Source organism: Lynx canadensis, chromosome X (genome assembly GCF_007474595.2).
Source record: "Lynx canadensis isolate LIC74 chromosome X, mLynCan4.pri.v2, whole genome shotgun sequence".
Classification (NCBI taxonomy): Eukaryota; Metazoa; Chordata; class Mammalia; order Carnivora; family Felidae; genus Lynx; species Lynx canadensis.
Window position 1 is genome coordinate 47,903,329 of NC_044321.2, and position 16,080 is coordinate 47,919,408.

The 16,080-nt window shown below is 37.4% G+C and overlaps 1 protein-coding gene across 1 annotated transcript in view; it reads left to right on the forward strand.

The window, feature by feature from the left end:
- Window positions 1–51: 51 nt before the first annotated feature.
- KLF8 (Kruppel like factor 8) overlaps window positions 52–16,080 on the forward strand; it is a 51,729-nt gene continuing 35,700 nt past the window's right edge. Inside the window, exons 1-3 of the mRNA XM_030304801.1 lie at window positions 52–173; window positions 12,073–12,133; window positions 14,187–14,751. Coding sequence (XP_030160661.1) covers window positions 52–173; window positions 12,073–12,133; window positions 14,187–14,751 — 748 coding nt within the window. The remainder of the gene's footprint in view (window positions 174–12,072; window positions 12,134–14,186; window positions 14,752–16,080) is intronic.

Consider the following 16,080-nt stretch of genomic DNA (forward strand, 5'->3'; position numbering starts at 1 on the left):
CTCTACACCCCTTGGTGAGTGCGAAGAGTGCAGCGTCCTTGGAAGCCAGCTATGAGCAAGGCACCTGACCTTCCAGGACCTCAGGAGGCACCTCAGAGAAACGCTGCCTCACTGCTCGTGTCTCAGACATCTGTCTACATGGAATCTACAGACCTTCTTTTGGAAGAGGAATCGTAGGAGAACTATTGACAGCCTTCAAGCAGTATCATGGCTGGATTTGTGTTTTAGGATAATCTCCTTGGCTCCTGTGTGGGGTAGATTCTGAAGATCCCATCGAAGCAGTACCATAAGACTGGCAGTGTTCAAGTAGCCCATACAGAGGCCACACCACCCCACAGTGGGTCCTGCCCCTGGGAGAGGGGAAGATAAGGTACACACCAGTCTTACTGTGCCCTCAGTGGTGGGCTGGGGGCAGACATCAGGTCTGACTTCAACACACCCACCAAAGCAAGTTACTCCAGACAGCACAGAGGAAGAGCCATGCAGTTCTCTGCACTCCAGGGACTATCCAAAATGACAAAACGGAGGAATTCTCCTCAAAAGAAACTCCAGGAAGTAGCGAATTGATCAACAACAAACTGATCAAAAACGATTTAAGCAATATAGCAGAAAATGAATTTAAAATAATAGTCATAAAATTAATCGCTGGGCTTGAAAAAAGTATAGAGGACAGCAGAGAATCTATTACTACAGAGATGAAGGGACTAAGAAACAGTCAGGAGGAGCTAAAAAAAAAGCTATAAATGAACTGCAAAATAAAATGGAGACGACCACAGTTCGGATTGAAGAAGCAGAGGAGAGAATAGGTGAACTAGAAGATAAAATTATGGAAAAAGAAGAAGCTGAGAAAGAGAGAGATAAAAAAAAATCCAGGAGTATGAGGGGAGACTTAGAGAAATGAGTGACATAATTAAGCGAAATAATGTATGCATAATTGGAATTCCAGGCAAGGAACACAGAGGGAAAGGTGCTGAAGGTGTACCTGAAGAAATCATAGTTGAGAACTTCCCTGAACTGGGGAAGGAAAAAGGCACTGAAATCAAAGAGGCACAGAGAACTCCCTTCAGATGTAACATGAACTGATCTTCTGCATGGCATATCATAGTGAAACTGGCAAAATACAAGGATAAAGAGAGAATTCTGAAAGCAGCTAGGGATAAACATGCTCTAACATATAAAGGGAGACCAATGAGACACATGACGGATCTGTTTACTGAAAGATGGCAGGCCAGAAAGGAATGGCAGGAAATCTTCAATGTGATGAACAGAAAAAAAATATGCAGCCGAGAATCCTTTATATAGCAAGTCTGTCATTTACAATAGAAGGAGAGGTAAAGGTCGTCCCAAACAAACAAACACTGAAGGAATTAACCACCACTAAACCAGCCCTACAAGAGATCCTAAGGGGGAATCCTGTGAGACAAAGTACGAGAGACATCACTGCAAGCATGAGACCTACAGACATCACAATGACTCTAAACCCATATCTTTCCATAATAACACGGAATTTCAATGGACTAAATGCTCCAACCAAAAAAACATAGCGTATCAGAATGGATAGAAAAAACAAAAACAAAAAACAGAACAAGACCCATCTATTTGCTGTCTACAAGAGACTGATTTTAGACATAAGGACACCTTCAGATTGAAAGTGAGGGGATGGAGAACTATCATGCTACTGGAAGTTGAAAGAAAGCTGGAGTAGCCACACTTACATCAGACAAACTAGACTTTATATTAAAGGCTGTAACAAGAGATGAAGAAGGGCATTATATAATCATTACAGGGTCTATCCATCAGGAAGAGCTAACAATTATAAACGTCTATGTGCTGAATGTGGGAGCCCCCAAATATATAAAACAATTACTCACAAACATAAGCAACCTTATTGAGAAGAATGTGGTAATTGCAGGGGACTTTAATACTCACAACATTGGATAGATCGTCTAGACACATGGTCAATAAAGAAACAAGGGCCCTGAATGATACACTGGATCAGATGGACTTGGTAGATATATTTAGAACTCTGCATCCCAAAGCAACAGAATATACTTTCTTCTCGAGTGCACATGGAACATTCTCCAAAATAGATCACATACTGGGTCACAAAACAGCCCTTCATAAATATACAAGAATTGAGATCATACTTTCATACTTTCATACTTTCAGACCACAAAGTGATGAAGCTTGAAATCAACCACAAGAAAAAGGCTGGAAAACCTCCACAACCATGGAGGTTAAAGAACACCCTACTGAAGAATGAATGGGTCAACCAGGCAATTAGAGAAGAAATTTAAAATATATATGAAAACAAATGAAAATGAAAATACAACAATCCAAATGCTTTGGAATGCAGCGAAGGCAGTCCTGAGAGGAAAATACATTGTAATCCAGGCCTATCTCAAAAAACAAGAAAAATCCCAAATGCAAAATCTAACAGCACACCTAAGGGAAATAGAAACAGAACAGCAAAGACACCCCAAATCCAGCAGAAGAAGAGAAATAATAAAGAACAGAACAGAAATAAACAATATAGAATCTAAAAAACAAACTGTAGAGCAGATCGACGAAACCAAGAGTTGGTTTTTTGAAAAAATAAACAAAATTGATAAGCCTCTAGCCAGGCTTCTCAAAAAGAAAAGGGAGAGCACCCAAATAGATAAAATCATGAATGAAAATGGAATTATTACAACCAATCCCTCAGAAATACAAGCAATTATCAGGGAATACTATGAAAAATTATATGCCAACAAACTGGACAACCTGGAAGAAATGCACAAATTCCTAAACACCCACAAACTTCCAAAACTCAAACAGGAAGAAATAGAAAGCTTGAGCAGACCCATAACCAGCGAAGAAATTGAATCACTTATCAAAAATCTCCCACCAAGTAAGAGTCCAGGACCAGATGGCCACCCAGGGGAATTCTACCAGACATTTAAAGCAGAGATAATACCTATCCTTCTCAAGCTATTCCAAAAAATAGAAAGGAAAGGAAAACTTCCAGACTCATTCTATGAAGCCAGTATTACTTTGATTCCTAAACCAGACAGAGACCCAGTAAAAAAAGAGACCTGCAGGCCAATACCCCTGATGAATATGGATGCAAAAATTCTCAATAAGATACTAGCAAATCGAATTCAACAGCATATAAAATAATTATTCACCATGATCAAGTGGGATTCATTCCTGGGATGCAGGGCTGGTTCAACATTCGCAAATCAAGCAACGTGATACATCACATTAATAAAAGAAAAGATAAGAACCATATGATCCTGTCAATCACTTCAGGAAAGCATTTGACAAAATTCAGCATCCTTTCTTAATAAAAACCCTTGAGAAAGTCGTGATAGAAGGAACATAGTTAAACATCATTAAAGCCACTTATTAAAAGACCACAGATAATATCATCCTCAATGGGGAAAAGCCGAGAGCTTTCCCCCTGAGATCAGGAACACGACAGGGATGCCCACTCTCACCGCTGTTGTTTAACATAGTGCTGGAAGTTCTAGCATCAGCAATCAGACAACAAAAGGATATCAAAGGCATCAAAATTGGCAAAGATGAAGTCAAGCTATCACTTTTTGCAGATGACATGATATTATACATGGAAAATCCGATAGACTCCACCCAAAGTCTGCTAGAACTGATACATGAATTCAGCAAAGTCTCAGGATACAAAATCAATGTACAGAAATCAATTGCATCCTTATACACTAATAATGAAGCAACAGAAAGACAAATAAAGAAACTGATCCCTTTCACAATTGCACCAAGAAGCATAAAATACCTAGGGATAAACCCGACCAAAGATGTAAAAATCTGTATGCTGAAAACTATAGAAAGCTGATGAAGGAAATGGAAGAAGATATAAAGAAATGGAAAAATATTCCGTGCTCATGTATTGGAAGAATAAATATTGTCAAAATTTCAACACTACCCAAAGCTATCTATATATTCAATGCAATCCCAAACAAAATTGAACCAGCATTCTTCTTGAAGCTAGAACAAGCAATCCTAAAATTCATATGGAACCACAAAAGACCCCGAATAGCCAAAGCAGTTTTGAAGAAGACCAAAGCAGGAGGCATCACAATCCCAGACTTTAGCCTCTACTACAAAGCTGTCATCATCAAGACAGCATGGTATTGGCACAAAAACAGACACACAGACCAATGGAATAGAATAGAAACCCCAGAACTAGACCCACAAAATTATGGCCAGCCAATCTTTGACAAAGCAGGAAGGAATATCCAATGGGAAAAAGACAGTCTCTTTAACAAATGGTGCTGGGAGAACTGGACAGCAATATGCGGAAGAATGAAACTAGACCACTTACTTACACCATTTACAAAAACAAACTCAAAATGGATAATGGACCAAAATGTAAGACAGGAAACCATCAAAACCCTAGAGGAGAAAGCAGGGAAAAACCTCTCTTCCCTCAGCTGCAGCAATTTCGTATTTGACACATCCCCAAAGGCAAGGGAATTAAAAGCAAAAATGAACTATTGAGACCTCATGAAGATAAGAAGATTCTGCACTGCAAAAGAAACAATCAACAAAACTAAAAGGCAACCAACAGAATGGGAAAAGATATTTGCAAATGACATATCGGACAAAGGGCTAGTATCCAAAATCTATAAAGAGCTCACCAAACTCCACACCCGAAAAACAAATAATCCAGTGAAGAAATGGGCAGAAAACATGAATAGACACTTCTCTAAAGAAGACATCCAGATGGCCAACAGGCACACGAAAAGATGCTCAACGTCCTTCCTCATCAGGGAAATACAAATGAAAACCACACTCAGATATCACCTCACGCCAGTCAGAGTGGCTAAAATTAACAAAACAGGAGACTATAGATACTGGAGAGGATGTGTAGAAATGGGAACCCTCTTTCACTGTTGGTGGGAATGCAAACTGGTGCAGCCGCTCTGGAAAACAGTGTGGACGCTCCTCAGAAAATTAAAAATAGACCTACCGTATGGCCCAGCAGTAGCACTGCTAGGAATTTACCCAAGGGATACAGGAGTGCTGATACATAGGGACACTTGTACCCCAATGTTTATAGCAGGACTCTCAACAATAGCTACATTATGGAAAAAGCCTAAATGTCCATCAACTGATGAATGGATAAAGAAATTTTGGTTTATATACAAAATGGAATTTTACATGGCAATGAGAAAGAATGAAATATGGCCTTTTGTAGCAACATGGATGGAACTGGAGAGTGTTATGCTAAGTGAAATAAGCCATGTAGAGAAGGGCAGATTCTATATGTTTTCACTCCTATGTGGATCCTGGGAAACTTAACAGAAGACCATGGGGGAGGGGAAGAAAAAAAATGGTTAGAGAGGCAGAGGGCCAAAACATAAGAGACTCCTAAAAACTGAGAACAAACTGAGGGTTTATGGGGGGTGGGAGGGAGGGGTGGGTGGGTGATGGGTATTGAGGGCACCTGTTGGGATGAGCACTGTGTTTTGTATGGAAACCAATTTGATAATAAATTTCATAATAAAAAAATAAAAATAGATAAAAAAAGATGTGGTACACACACACACACACACACACACACACACACAGAGGAATATTATGCATCCACAGGAAAAGGATGAAGCCTTGCCATTTGCGACAACATGGATGAACCTAGAGGGTGTGATGCCAAGTGTAATAACTCAGAGTGAGAAAAACAAATATTGTATTTCACTCATATGTGGAATCTAAAATAAACCGAATAAACAAATGAATAAAAAGCAGAATCAGACCTGTAAATACAGAGAGCAAACTGATGGATTCCAGAGGTGAGTGGGGTAAGGGATGGACAAAATTGATGAAGGGGAGTGGGAGATACAGGCTTCTAATTATGAAATAAGTAATTCATAGGAATAAAAGCACAAGATAAGGAATATAGTCAATGATATTGGGATAGTGTTGTATGGTGACACATCATAGGTATACTTGTGGTGAGCATAGCATAAACTTGTTTAATCACTATGTTGTACACTTAAAACTAATGTAACATTGTATGTCGACTATGCTCAAAAACATTTAAAAAAAAGAATAGTCTATATATTCTTTAGTTTCTTTATTCTTATTGGTCAGTTTCCATTTTGGATTTTCCTGAATAATGTATTTTTCAATAAAATGAATAACTGTGGATTGAGTAACAGCTATCCTACTGTTCCTTAGAGATTCCTGGGGTTCTGCCTTTTAATCTGGGAAGAGAGATTGTCAGGTTAAGTGACAAGTGGGAAATGTACATAAAAATAGGAGCTCAAGTAGATTTGAAAGATTCAGAGGATAAGGAAGTTTTAAATTCAATACAGTCATTCTTTACAATTTCCATCCCTTATCCCCCCCCCCCACCCCAGTAAGATTCTACTGCCTTCCTTATCTGGATGAAATGAATCCACCTATGAGGGATAGATCACATTACACATGTATGTGGAACAATAAATACAGAAAACAAACTGATAGTTGCCAGAGGAGAGGAATGGGAAAATGGGCAAAATGGATGAAAGGGAATGGGAGATACAGGCTTTTCGTCATGGGATTAAAATGTATAGCATAGGGAATGTTGTCAATGTTATTATAATAGTGTCTTAGTGACAGATGGTAGCTACACTTGCACTGAGCGTAGGATAATTTATAGAAATGTTTAATCATTATGTTATACACCTGAAACTAATGTAATATTGTGGGTCGACTATACTGAAATAAAAATAGATTTAAAAGTATGTTAAATGATGGGGGAAATCACAGAAGTTAGGACTTACAGGAGTAGTTGGAAACAATACTTGGACCACAGACAAGGCCTCAGTTGGGGTCTGGGCTTATAAATCAGGAAACCAAGAGTATCATAGCACAGTAGAGGGAAAACATAGATGGGAGGCTGGGTAGATTCTGTAGATAAAGCATGGATATCTCTTGATGCCTATACTCACTCCCAGCATGCTCTGAGGGTTTTTTGAATAAAGTCAAACTCAGAGAACACTTCCTGTACTTACCCCTCTATTTTCTGAGTTCAGACCTTCATTAACTCTCACCTAAATTTTTAAAAATCATAACGGTAATGTTTTATCAAACCCCTTTTTAAAGATATGTGCTTTTATTTTTATTTATTTCCTTATTAATTTTTAACATACAGCGTTTTATTAGTTTTAGTACAATATACAATATAGTGATTCAACAATTCCTTACCAACACCCTGTGCTCATCATGACAAGTGCACTCCTTAATTCCCATCACCTATTTAACCCATCCCCCACACCATCCCTTCTTGTAACCATAAGTTTGTTCTCTATAATTAAGAGTCTGTTTCTTGATTTGTCTCATTCTCTTTTTTTTCTCTTTGCTTGTTGTGTTTCTTTAGTTCCACATATCAGTGAAATCATGTGGTATTTGTCTTTCTCTGACTTATTTCACTTAGCATTAAACTTTCTAGCTCCTTCCATATTGATACAAATAGGAATATTTCATTCATTCTTTTTTATGGCTGATATATATATATATATATATATATATATATATATATATATATAACACCTCTTCTTTATCCATTCATCCGTCAATGGATATGGATACTTGGGCTGCTTCCACAATTTGGCTATTGTAAATAATATTGCTATATGCATCAGGATGCATGCATCCCTTTAAATTAATGTCTTTGTATTCCTTGGGTAAATACCCAGTATTGTGATTGTTAGATTATAGGGTAGTTCTATTTTTAATTTTTTTAGTAACCTCCACAATGTTTTCCACAGTGGCTGCATCAGTTTGCATTCTTTTCAACAGTGCACAAGTGTTCCTTTTTTGTCACATCTTCACCGACAACTGTTGTTTCTTGTGTTGTTGATTTTAGCCTTTCTGACAGGTGTGAGGTGATATCTCATTACAGTTGTAATTTCCATTTCCCTGATGGTAAGTGATGTTGAGCATATTTGCATGTGTCTGTTGGCTGTCTGGATGTCTTCTTTGGAGAAATTTCTGTTCATGCCTTCTGCCCAGTTTTCATTTGGATTATTTGTTCTTTGGGTGTTGAGTTTTTATAAATTATTTCTATATTTTGGATATTAACTCTTTATCGGATATGTCATCTGCAAATACCTTCTTCCATTCCATATTTTGCCTTTTAGTTTGGTTGAATATTTTCCTTGCTGTTCAGAAGCTTTTTATTTTGATTTAGTTCTAAAAGCTTATTTTTCTTTTGCTTCCCTTTTCTCAGGAGATATATCTAGAAAGAAGATTCTATGGCCTATGTCAAAGAAGTTACTGCCTGTGTTCTTCTATAGTATTTTTTGGTTTTAGGTCTCACATGTATGTCTTTAATCCAGTTTGTATTAATTCCTTGTATGGTATAAGAAAGTGGTCCACTTTCATTCTTTTGCATGCTGCTGTTCAGTTTTCCCAACACCCCTTTGTTAAAGAGACTGATTTTTCCCATTAGATATGCTTTTCTGCTTTGTCCACATTAATTGACCATATAGTTGTGGGTTCATTTCTGGGTTTCTGTATTGTTCTATTGATCTATGTGTCTATTTTTGTGTCATTACCATATTGTTTTGATGACTACAGCTTTGTAACATAACTTGAAGTCTGGAATTGTGATGTCTTCAGCCTTGCTTTTATTTTTCAAGGTTACTTTGGCTATTCGGGGTCGTTTGTGCTTCCATATAAATTTTAGGGTTGTTTGCTTTAGCTGAGTGAAAAATGCTGGTGGTATTTTGGTAGGGATTCCATTAAATGTGTAGATAGATTTGGGTAGTAAAGACATTTTAACAATATTTGTTCTTCCAATCCATGAACATGGAATGTTTTTCCATTTCTTTGTGTCATCTTCAATTACTTTCATCAGTTTTTTTTTTTTTTAATTTTCAGAGTACATGTCTTTTCCCTCTTTGGTTAGGTTTATTCCTAGGTATCTTTTTACTGTTAGTGCCATTGTATATGGCATTGTTTTCTTAATTTCTCTTTATGCTGCTTCAGTATTGGTGTATAAAATTGCAACAGATTTCTCTACATTTATTTTGTACCCTGTGAGCTTGCTGAATTTGCTTATCAGTTCTAGCAAAACTTTTGGTGGAGTCTTCACGGTTTTCTGTGTATAGTATCATGTCATCTGTAAAAGTTTTACATCTTCCTTAATGATTTGGATGCCTTTTATTTATTTTTGTCGTCTGATTGTTGTGGCTAGAACTTTCAATATTATGTTGAATAGAAGTGGTGGCAGTGGACATCCTTGTCTTGTTCCTGACCTGAGGGGACAATCTCTCAGTTTTTCCCCATTGATGATGATGCTTGCTGTGGGTTCTTCATATATGGCCTTTGTTATGTTGAGGTATGTTCCCTCTAAACCTACTTTGTTGAGGGTTTTTATCATGAATGTATATTGTACTTTGTAAGTGCTTTTATCCATCTATTGAAATGATCATATGGTTTTTATCCTTTTATATATCACATTTATTGATTTGTAAATACTGAACCACACTTGCAACACAGAAATAAATTCCACTTGATTGTGGTTAATGATTTTTTTAATGCATTCTTGAATTCAGTTTGCTAGTATTTTGTTCAGGATTTTTGCATCTATTTTCATCAGGGATATTGGCATATAGTTCTCTTTTTTAGTGGTATATTTATCTAGTTTTGGTGTCAGGGTAATGCTGACTTCATAGAATGAATTTGGAAGCTTTCCATCCTCTTCTATTTTTTGGAATATTTTGAGAAGAATATGTATTAACTCTTTAAATGTTTGGTAGAATTCACCTGTGAAGCCATTTGTTCCTGGACTTTTGTTTCTTGGGAGTTTTTTGAACACTAGTTGAATTTCTTTGCTGGCTATTGGTCTGTTCAAATTTTTGTTTCTTCCTGTTTCTGTCTTGATAATTTATATGTTTCTAGGAATTTATACATTTCTCCAGGTTGTCCAATTTGTTGGCATACAATTTTTCATAATATTCTCTTATAATGGCTTATATTTCTGTGGTGTTATTTGTTATTTCTCCATCAGTTTTGATTTTATTTATTTGAGTTTTCTATTTTTTCTTGATAAGTCTGGCTAGGGATTCAACTTTATTGATTTTTTTTTCCAATAGCCTTCTCCTGTTTCATTGAGCTGTTCTGTTTTCCATGTCATTTATTTCTGCTTTAGTCTTTATTATTTCCTCCTTTATCCTGGTTTAGGTTTTTTTTTTTTCATTTTTTCTAGTTTCTTTATGTGAAAGGTTAGGTTGTTGATTTGATATTTTTCTTATTTCTTTAGGTAAGCCTGTATTGCTATAAACTTCTCTCTTAGAACTGATTTGCTGTATCCCAAAGGCTTTGGACTGTTCTGTTTTTCATTTTCATGTACGTTTTCATTTTTTTCTTTGATTTCATGGTTGACATATTTATTGTTTAGTGGCATGTTATTTGATCTCCATATATTGGTGTACTTTCAGATTTTTCTTGTAGTTTTATTCTATTTTAATGGCATTGTGGTCAGAAAGTTGCATGGTATGACTTCATTGATCCTTGGACTTGTTGAAGCTTGTTTTGTGACTTAGAGTTCTATTATGGATAATATTCCATGTGCACTTGAAAAGAGTGTGTATTCTGATGTCTTAGGATGGAATGTTCTGAATATATCTATTAAGTCCTGTTCCAGTGTGTCATTCAAAGCCATTTTTTTCTTGTTGATTTTCTGTTTAGATCATCTGTCCATTGATGTAAGTGTGCTGTTAAAATCCCCTACCATCATTGTATTATTATCAATTAGTTCCTTTATGTTTATTGTTGTTTTTTTTTTATGAAATTTATTGACAAATTGGTTTCCATACAACACCCAGTGCTCATCCCAAAAGGTGCCCTCCTCAATACCCATCACCCACCCTCCCCTCCCTCCCACCCCCCATCAACCCTCAGTTTGTTCTCAGTTTTTAAGAGTCTCTTATGCTTTGGCTCTCTCCCACTCTAACCTCTTTTTTTTTTTTTTCCTTCCCCTCTCCCATGGGTTCCTGTTAAGTTTCTCAGGATCCACATATTGTTGTTTTATAAACATGGTTGCTTCTATGGGTGCATAAATATTTACAATTATTTTATGTTCTTTTTGGATTATCCTCTTTATTATTAATATGTCCTTTTTTGTCTCTTGTTACAGTCTGTGTTTTAAAATCTAGTTTTTCTGGGGTGCCTGGGTGGCTAGGTTGGTTAAGTGTCTGACTTCGGGTCAGTTCATGATCGCGTGGCTCATGAGTTTGAGCCCTGCATTGGGCTCTGTGCTGACAGCTCAGCTTTGGATTTTGTGTCTCCTTCTCTCCCTACACCTCCCCTGCCCACATTCTGTCTCTCTGTCTTGAAAATAAACATTTAAAAAATAAAGTCTATTTTTTCTAATATAAGTATTGCTACTTCAGCCTTTTCTTGACATGTATTTTCATGATAGATATTTCTCAGTCCCCTCACTTTCAATCTGCAGGGGTCTTTGGGTCTAAAATTAGTCTCTTTTAGGCAGCATATAGACATATTTTTTTAATCCATTCCATCACCCTATGCTTTTTTTCATTGGAGTGTTTAGTCCATTTACATTCAGAGTAATCATTGATAGATATGTATTTATTGTCATTGTATTATTTGTTATGTGATTATTTCTGAAAATTTTCTTTGATCCTTTCTTTCATGCTTTGCTGAATTTCTTTAATAATATATTTGACTTTATTTCTCTCTATTTTTGTATATGTATTTGTGATTTTTGATGTGTGGGTACCATTATTTGTATATAACTACTTCTGCATATAGCAGTCTATATTAAGTCGATGGTCATTTATGTTTGAACCCATTCTTTACTCCTCTCCTCCCCATGTTCAAGGTAAAAGTTGTCATATTTTAGATGTTTTCTTTCATGAGTTCCTTGACTTATTGTTTACAGAAATAATCGTTTATACTGCTTTTGTGTTACCTACCTTCAGATTGTCACTTATAATGCCCTGCCATGTAGTGTCCTGTTCCCTAGGGCCAGGCACTTCTGGGAGTATTTCGATTGTGTGCTGCGTGTGCACTGTTGTTTTGCCCTGCCACTTTATCCTTCAGGCCAGTAGTTCCAGAGGCTCTCTTTGCTTGTTGTGGGCAATATTTGGCCTCTGGAATGAATGTGACACATTTTAACTAGGTATGCTCTGGTCTGCTTGTGAAATGAGAGCTGTCACCTCCATGAATGGAACTGAGACTCTGCAAATCTCCTGAGTTGGGGTACTGGGTATAATCCAGGGTTTGGGCCTGTTTCTAGGGTAGGGGGCATACAGTGCTGGGACTGAGGCAGAAAATACCGGGAGGTGGTGTTTTCTGGAACACAGAGAGGGGGGCTTGGTGTAAACAAGTTAGTGAGCATTGGTGCTGGGCTTGTTCCTACTGGTAGCCCTGTGCTCATGCCGAGAAGCATGGGTGGGAAATGGCTCCACCCAATTTCTTTGTTGCAAGAATGTCTCTCCATAGATGCTGCCTCTGTGGGATGCAGTCTGAAATGAGCAAATAACCTCCCCATTCTATAACTCAGGTGCTCTTCAAATCACTGTTTCCATGCTGTATGTTCTTGGGTTGTTTGCTTGCTTTCTCTCTAAGAGCAGTACATTGCCATCTGGGCTGCATCCCAGCCAAGCCAACTGACTTTAAAACTCCAGGCTTTAAGCTCCCCCTATGTTAGTCTGTCTCTTGCTCTCCTGTGTGACTGTGGCTCCCTCCCCACTGCAGCATCCACAATCTGTTTCTGTCTTAAAACATGTCTCCACCCTTCCTCCCTTCTTCAATGTGGCCTCTTCTGTACCTTTAGTTGTGGAGTTTGTTCTCCCAGTTCAGGTCAATTTCTGGAGTGTTTAGGATGATTTGATAATATTCTAGTTGTATTCATGGGATGAGGAGAGCCTAGGGTCCTCCTACTCCACTGTCATCTTCCAACAACCTATATCAAACCTATAAACATTAACAATAATTCTTTAATATCATCCAAAATCCAGCCAATATTCAAATTTTTACAATCATTTCATAAATGTCACCATTATTATTCCTGTTGCTTTCTTTATGGTCCCTTTGAATGCAGTCTTATTCTTCCTTCAATCTATCCTTCATTGAGGAGCTAATTACCACCAAAATAGCTGTGCACTTGTAACTCCCCTCTTTGAAAGAATTATACTTTATCACCCAGCCTTTCTTTGAATTCAACCTTCCATCATATTCCAAATGTAAAAAAAAGGATAGTTTTATTCTGTGTAAAGGATGAATTATTGAACATCTATCATAATTCAAAACCCCTATAAACCAAATCCAATTGTGAGAGAGAATGAGATCTTATTTTGTTAACTGGATAAAGTAGCACCACTATCTCCAAGGCCATCTTCAAGAACCAGGGTGTTGCTTAGCAATGGCAGACACAGTTCAAAATATCATTGACATTTACATTAACAGAATTTTTAGGAAGTTTTAAATTAGATTGAGGTTTTATGGGTTTTTACAAATATGTATTACCTATAAGTGACCATTTAATTCATATTTTTTAATGTAGAAGTTTCACATTTTGGCTTTGCATATAATGCAATTGACAATACTGCTTCATTATTCCCTAAGAATATTGTCTCTTGTTATATCTCTATAGACTCAAAACATCTCTCTTACTCATTTTCTGCCTAGATAATTCTTATTAATTCTCTAAGATCCATATATCATAGCTCTTCCTCCTTGAAGCCTTTCCTCATCTTGCCTAGAATGAATTTTTCCCTTTACTTTTTCTTAAATGCCTTGAATGTATATCTGCTGCATCACTTATGGTATGACTTATAAGCTATTCACATTACTCTATCATTATAGTTAGTATGTTAGTATACACTTTGTGGCTAGACCCTTACTCACATTTGTTGTCACTGAGCTTAGCACAGTACTTATGGTTGATATTCAGAAAATGTTGACTTTAAGTAATCTTTCAGGGTTATTATGAAGATTAAATGAAATAATTTGTATCAGTTGCCTGATACAGTGCCTGGTACTAGTGTTTAGTAAAGTTTCCTTTCCTTTTTCCTCATACTCCTGCCTCATTTCTCTCAACTCCCTATGTATTGTGCCCATGAGAAGAAAATATAGATTTCTTGATTTCATTCTTCACATGACATTTCAGGGTAATGAATATTTTGCACCTTTCATTTATTTATTTATTCTAGGTCACTGGCTCTGTTCATATCAGAGATCCTCTTAAGACAGAAGATAGAGGGAATATGACATCTCCACCATTCCCAGATGCCAGTCCCATGGAGAACCCAGCACTATTTAGTGACATCAAGATTGAGCCCCCAGAAGAACTTCTGGCTAATGATTTCAACCTGCCCCAGGTGGAACCAGTTGACCTCTCTTTTCACAAGCCCAAGGCTCATCTCCAGCCTGCCAGCATGCTGCAACCTCCAATATTCACTCCCAAGCCAAAGCCTGCTCTCCAGACACTTGTAGTGTCCACTTCAACGTCTGACACAGGCACTTCAGCAAATATCCCTACTGTTCTGACTCCAAGGTCTCTCCTGGCCTCCTCTCAAGGAACTGGTGGCCAGCAGATCTTTCATGTGATTCACACCATCCCCTCAGTCAGACTGCCAAATAAGTTGGGTGGCCTAAAGACCATCCCAGTAGTGGTACAGTCACTTCCCATGGTGTATACTACTTTGCCTGCTGATGGGGGCCCTGCAGCCATTACAGTCCCACTCATTGGAGGAGATGGCAAAAATGCTGGATCAGGTAAGCATCAGTGTCCCCCTTTCCTGGGCCTCACCTTCCTCCACTTATTCTTTTAGAATTATTCTTTTATTTAATTTCATCCCTTCCAATTATTCTTGCACACAGCTTCAAGAATAATTATTTGTAAACACTGTTTTTATCATGTCTCTTTAGTGCTTAATATAGTACAAATACTCTCTTGTTTCGTCCATGATTCTAAAATTTGGGTATGCATATATATTTTTAAGTTTTTATTTATTATTTTTGAGAGAGAGTTAGTGGGAGGGGGGCAGAGAGAGGGGGACAGAAGATCTGAAGGGGGCTCCACACTCACAACAATGACCGTGATGTGGGGCTTGGACTCTCAAACTGTGAGATCATGACCTAAGCAAAAGTTGGATGCTCAACCAACTGAGCCACCCAGGCACCCCTGGGGTATGCATATTTTTGAGTAAAATACTGTGTATCTTTCTGTATTCTGTATGTTATTTGATAAAAAGTAATTTAATCACATTTCATATTTTAAAAATTTTATTAAAGAGAAAATGTACAAATTTAATGACCTTTTATAATAAGACACAAATGTCAAAAATAGTTTTAACCTTATTAAGGAACACACTCGGATTTTCTAGCAAAATGCATTTATTTGTCTATGCCATTAGGAATGCTTTTGTGGAAAAGTTAAGAACATTTCTAGTGCTACATTTCTAGCCAGGCTTAGCACCTGCCTCTCCCAATACCATAACTATTCTCTTCCCTAACAGGAAAATAGTCTTCTTTGAAACATTAACATCTTCCCGGTGCTCTCCTTCATTGGCATCTATCATCCTCCATTTTACTTTCTCATTTGCCTGTGTCACAAGCGTATGGGCATTCTTCTCAACTAAATTGCAAATTCCTCGAGAAGGAAACGATATTATTTCCCTTTGTGCATCTCTAGAGAACCCAACCCGGTGGTAGATAGTAGTGGTCTTGCAACAAATACTTTGATGAACAAACTTGAAAACCTGTATAGGAGAGAGTTCACATGCTGCAATCTTCCCTTTTTATTTAATTTAAAAAATAAGTTCAGAATTCAGAAAGGAGTAAATTAAGTCCTTCTTTCACCACTATTTCCTAGCCAGTTCTCATCTCTGTAGATGTATCTATTTTATTATTTTTTTTTAATTTTTTTTTCAACGTTTATTTATTTTTGGGACAGAGAGAGACAGAGCATGAATGGGGGAGGGGCAGAGAGAGAGGGAGACACAGAACCGGAAACAGGCTCCAGGCTCTGAGCCATCAGCCCAGAGCCCGACGCGGGGCTCGAACTCACGGAGTGCGAGATCGTGACCTGGCTGAAGTCGGACG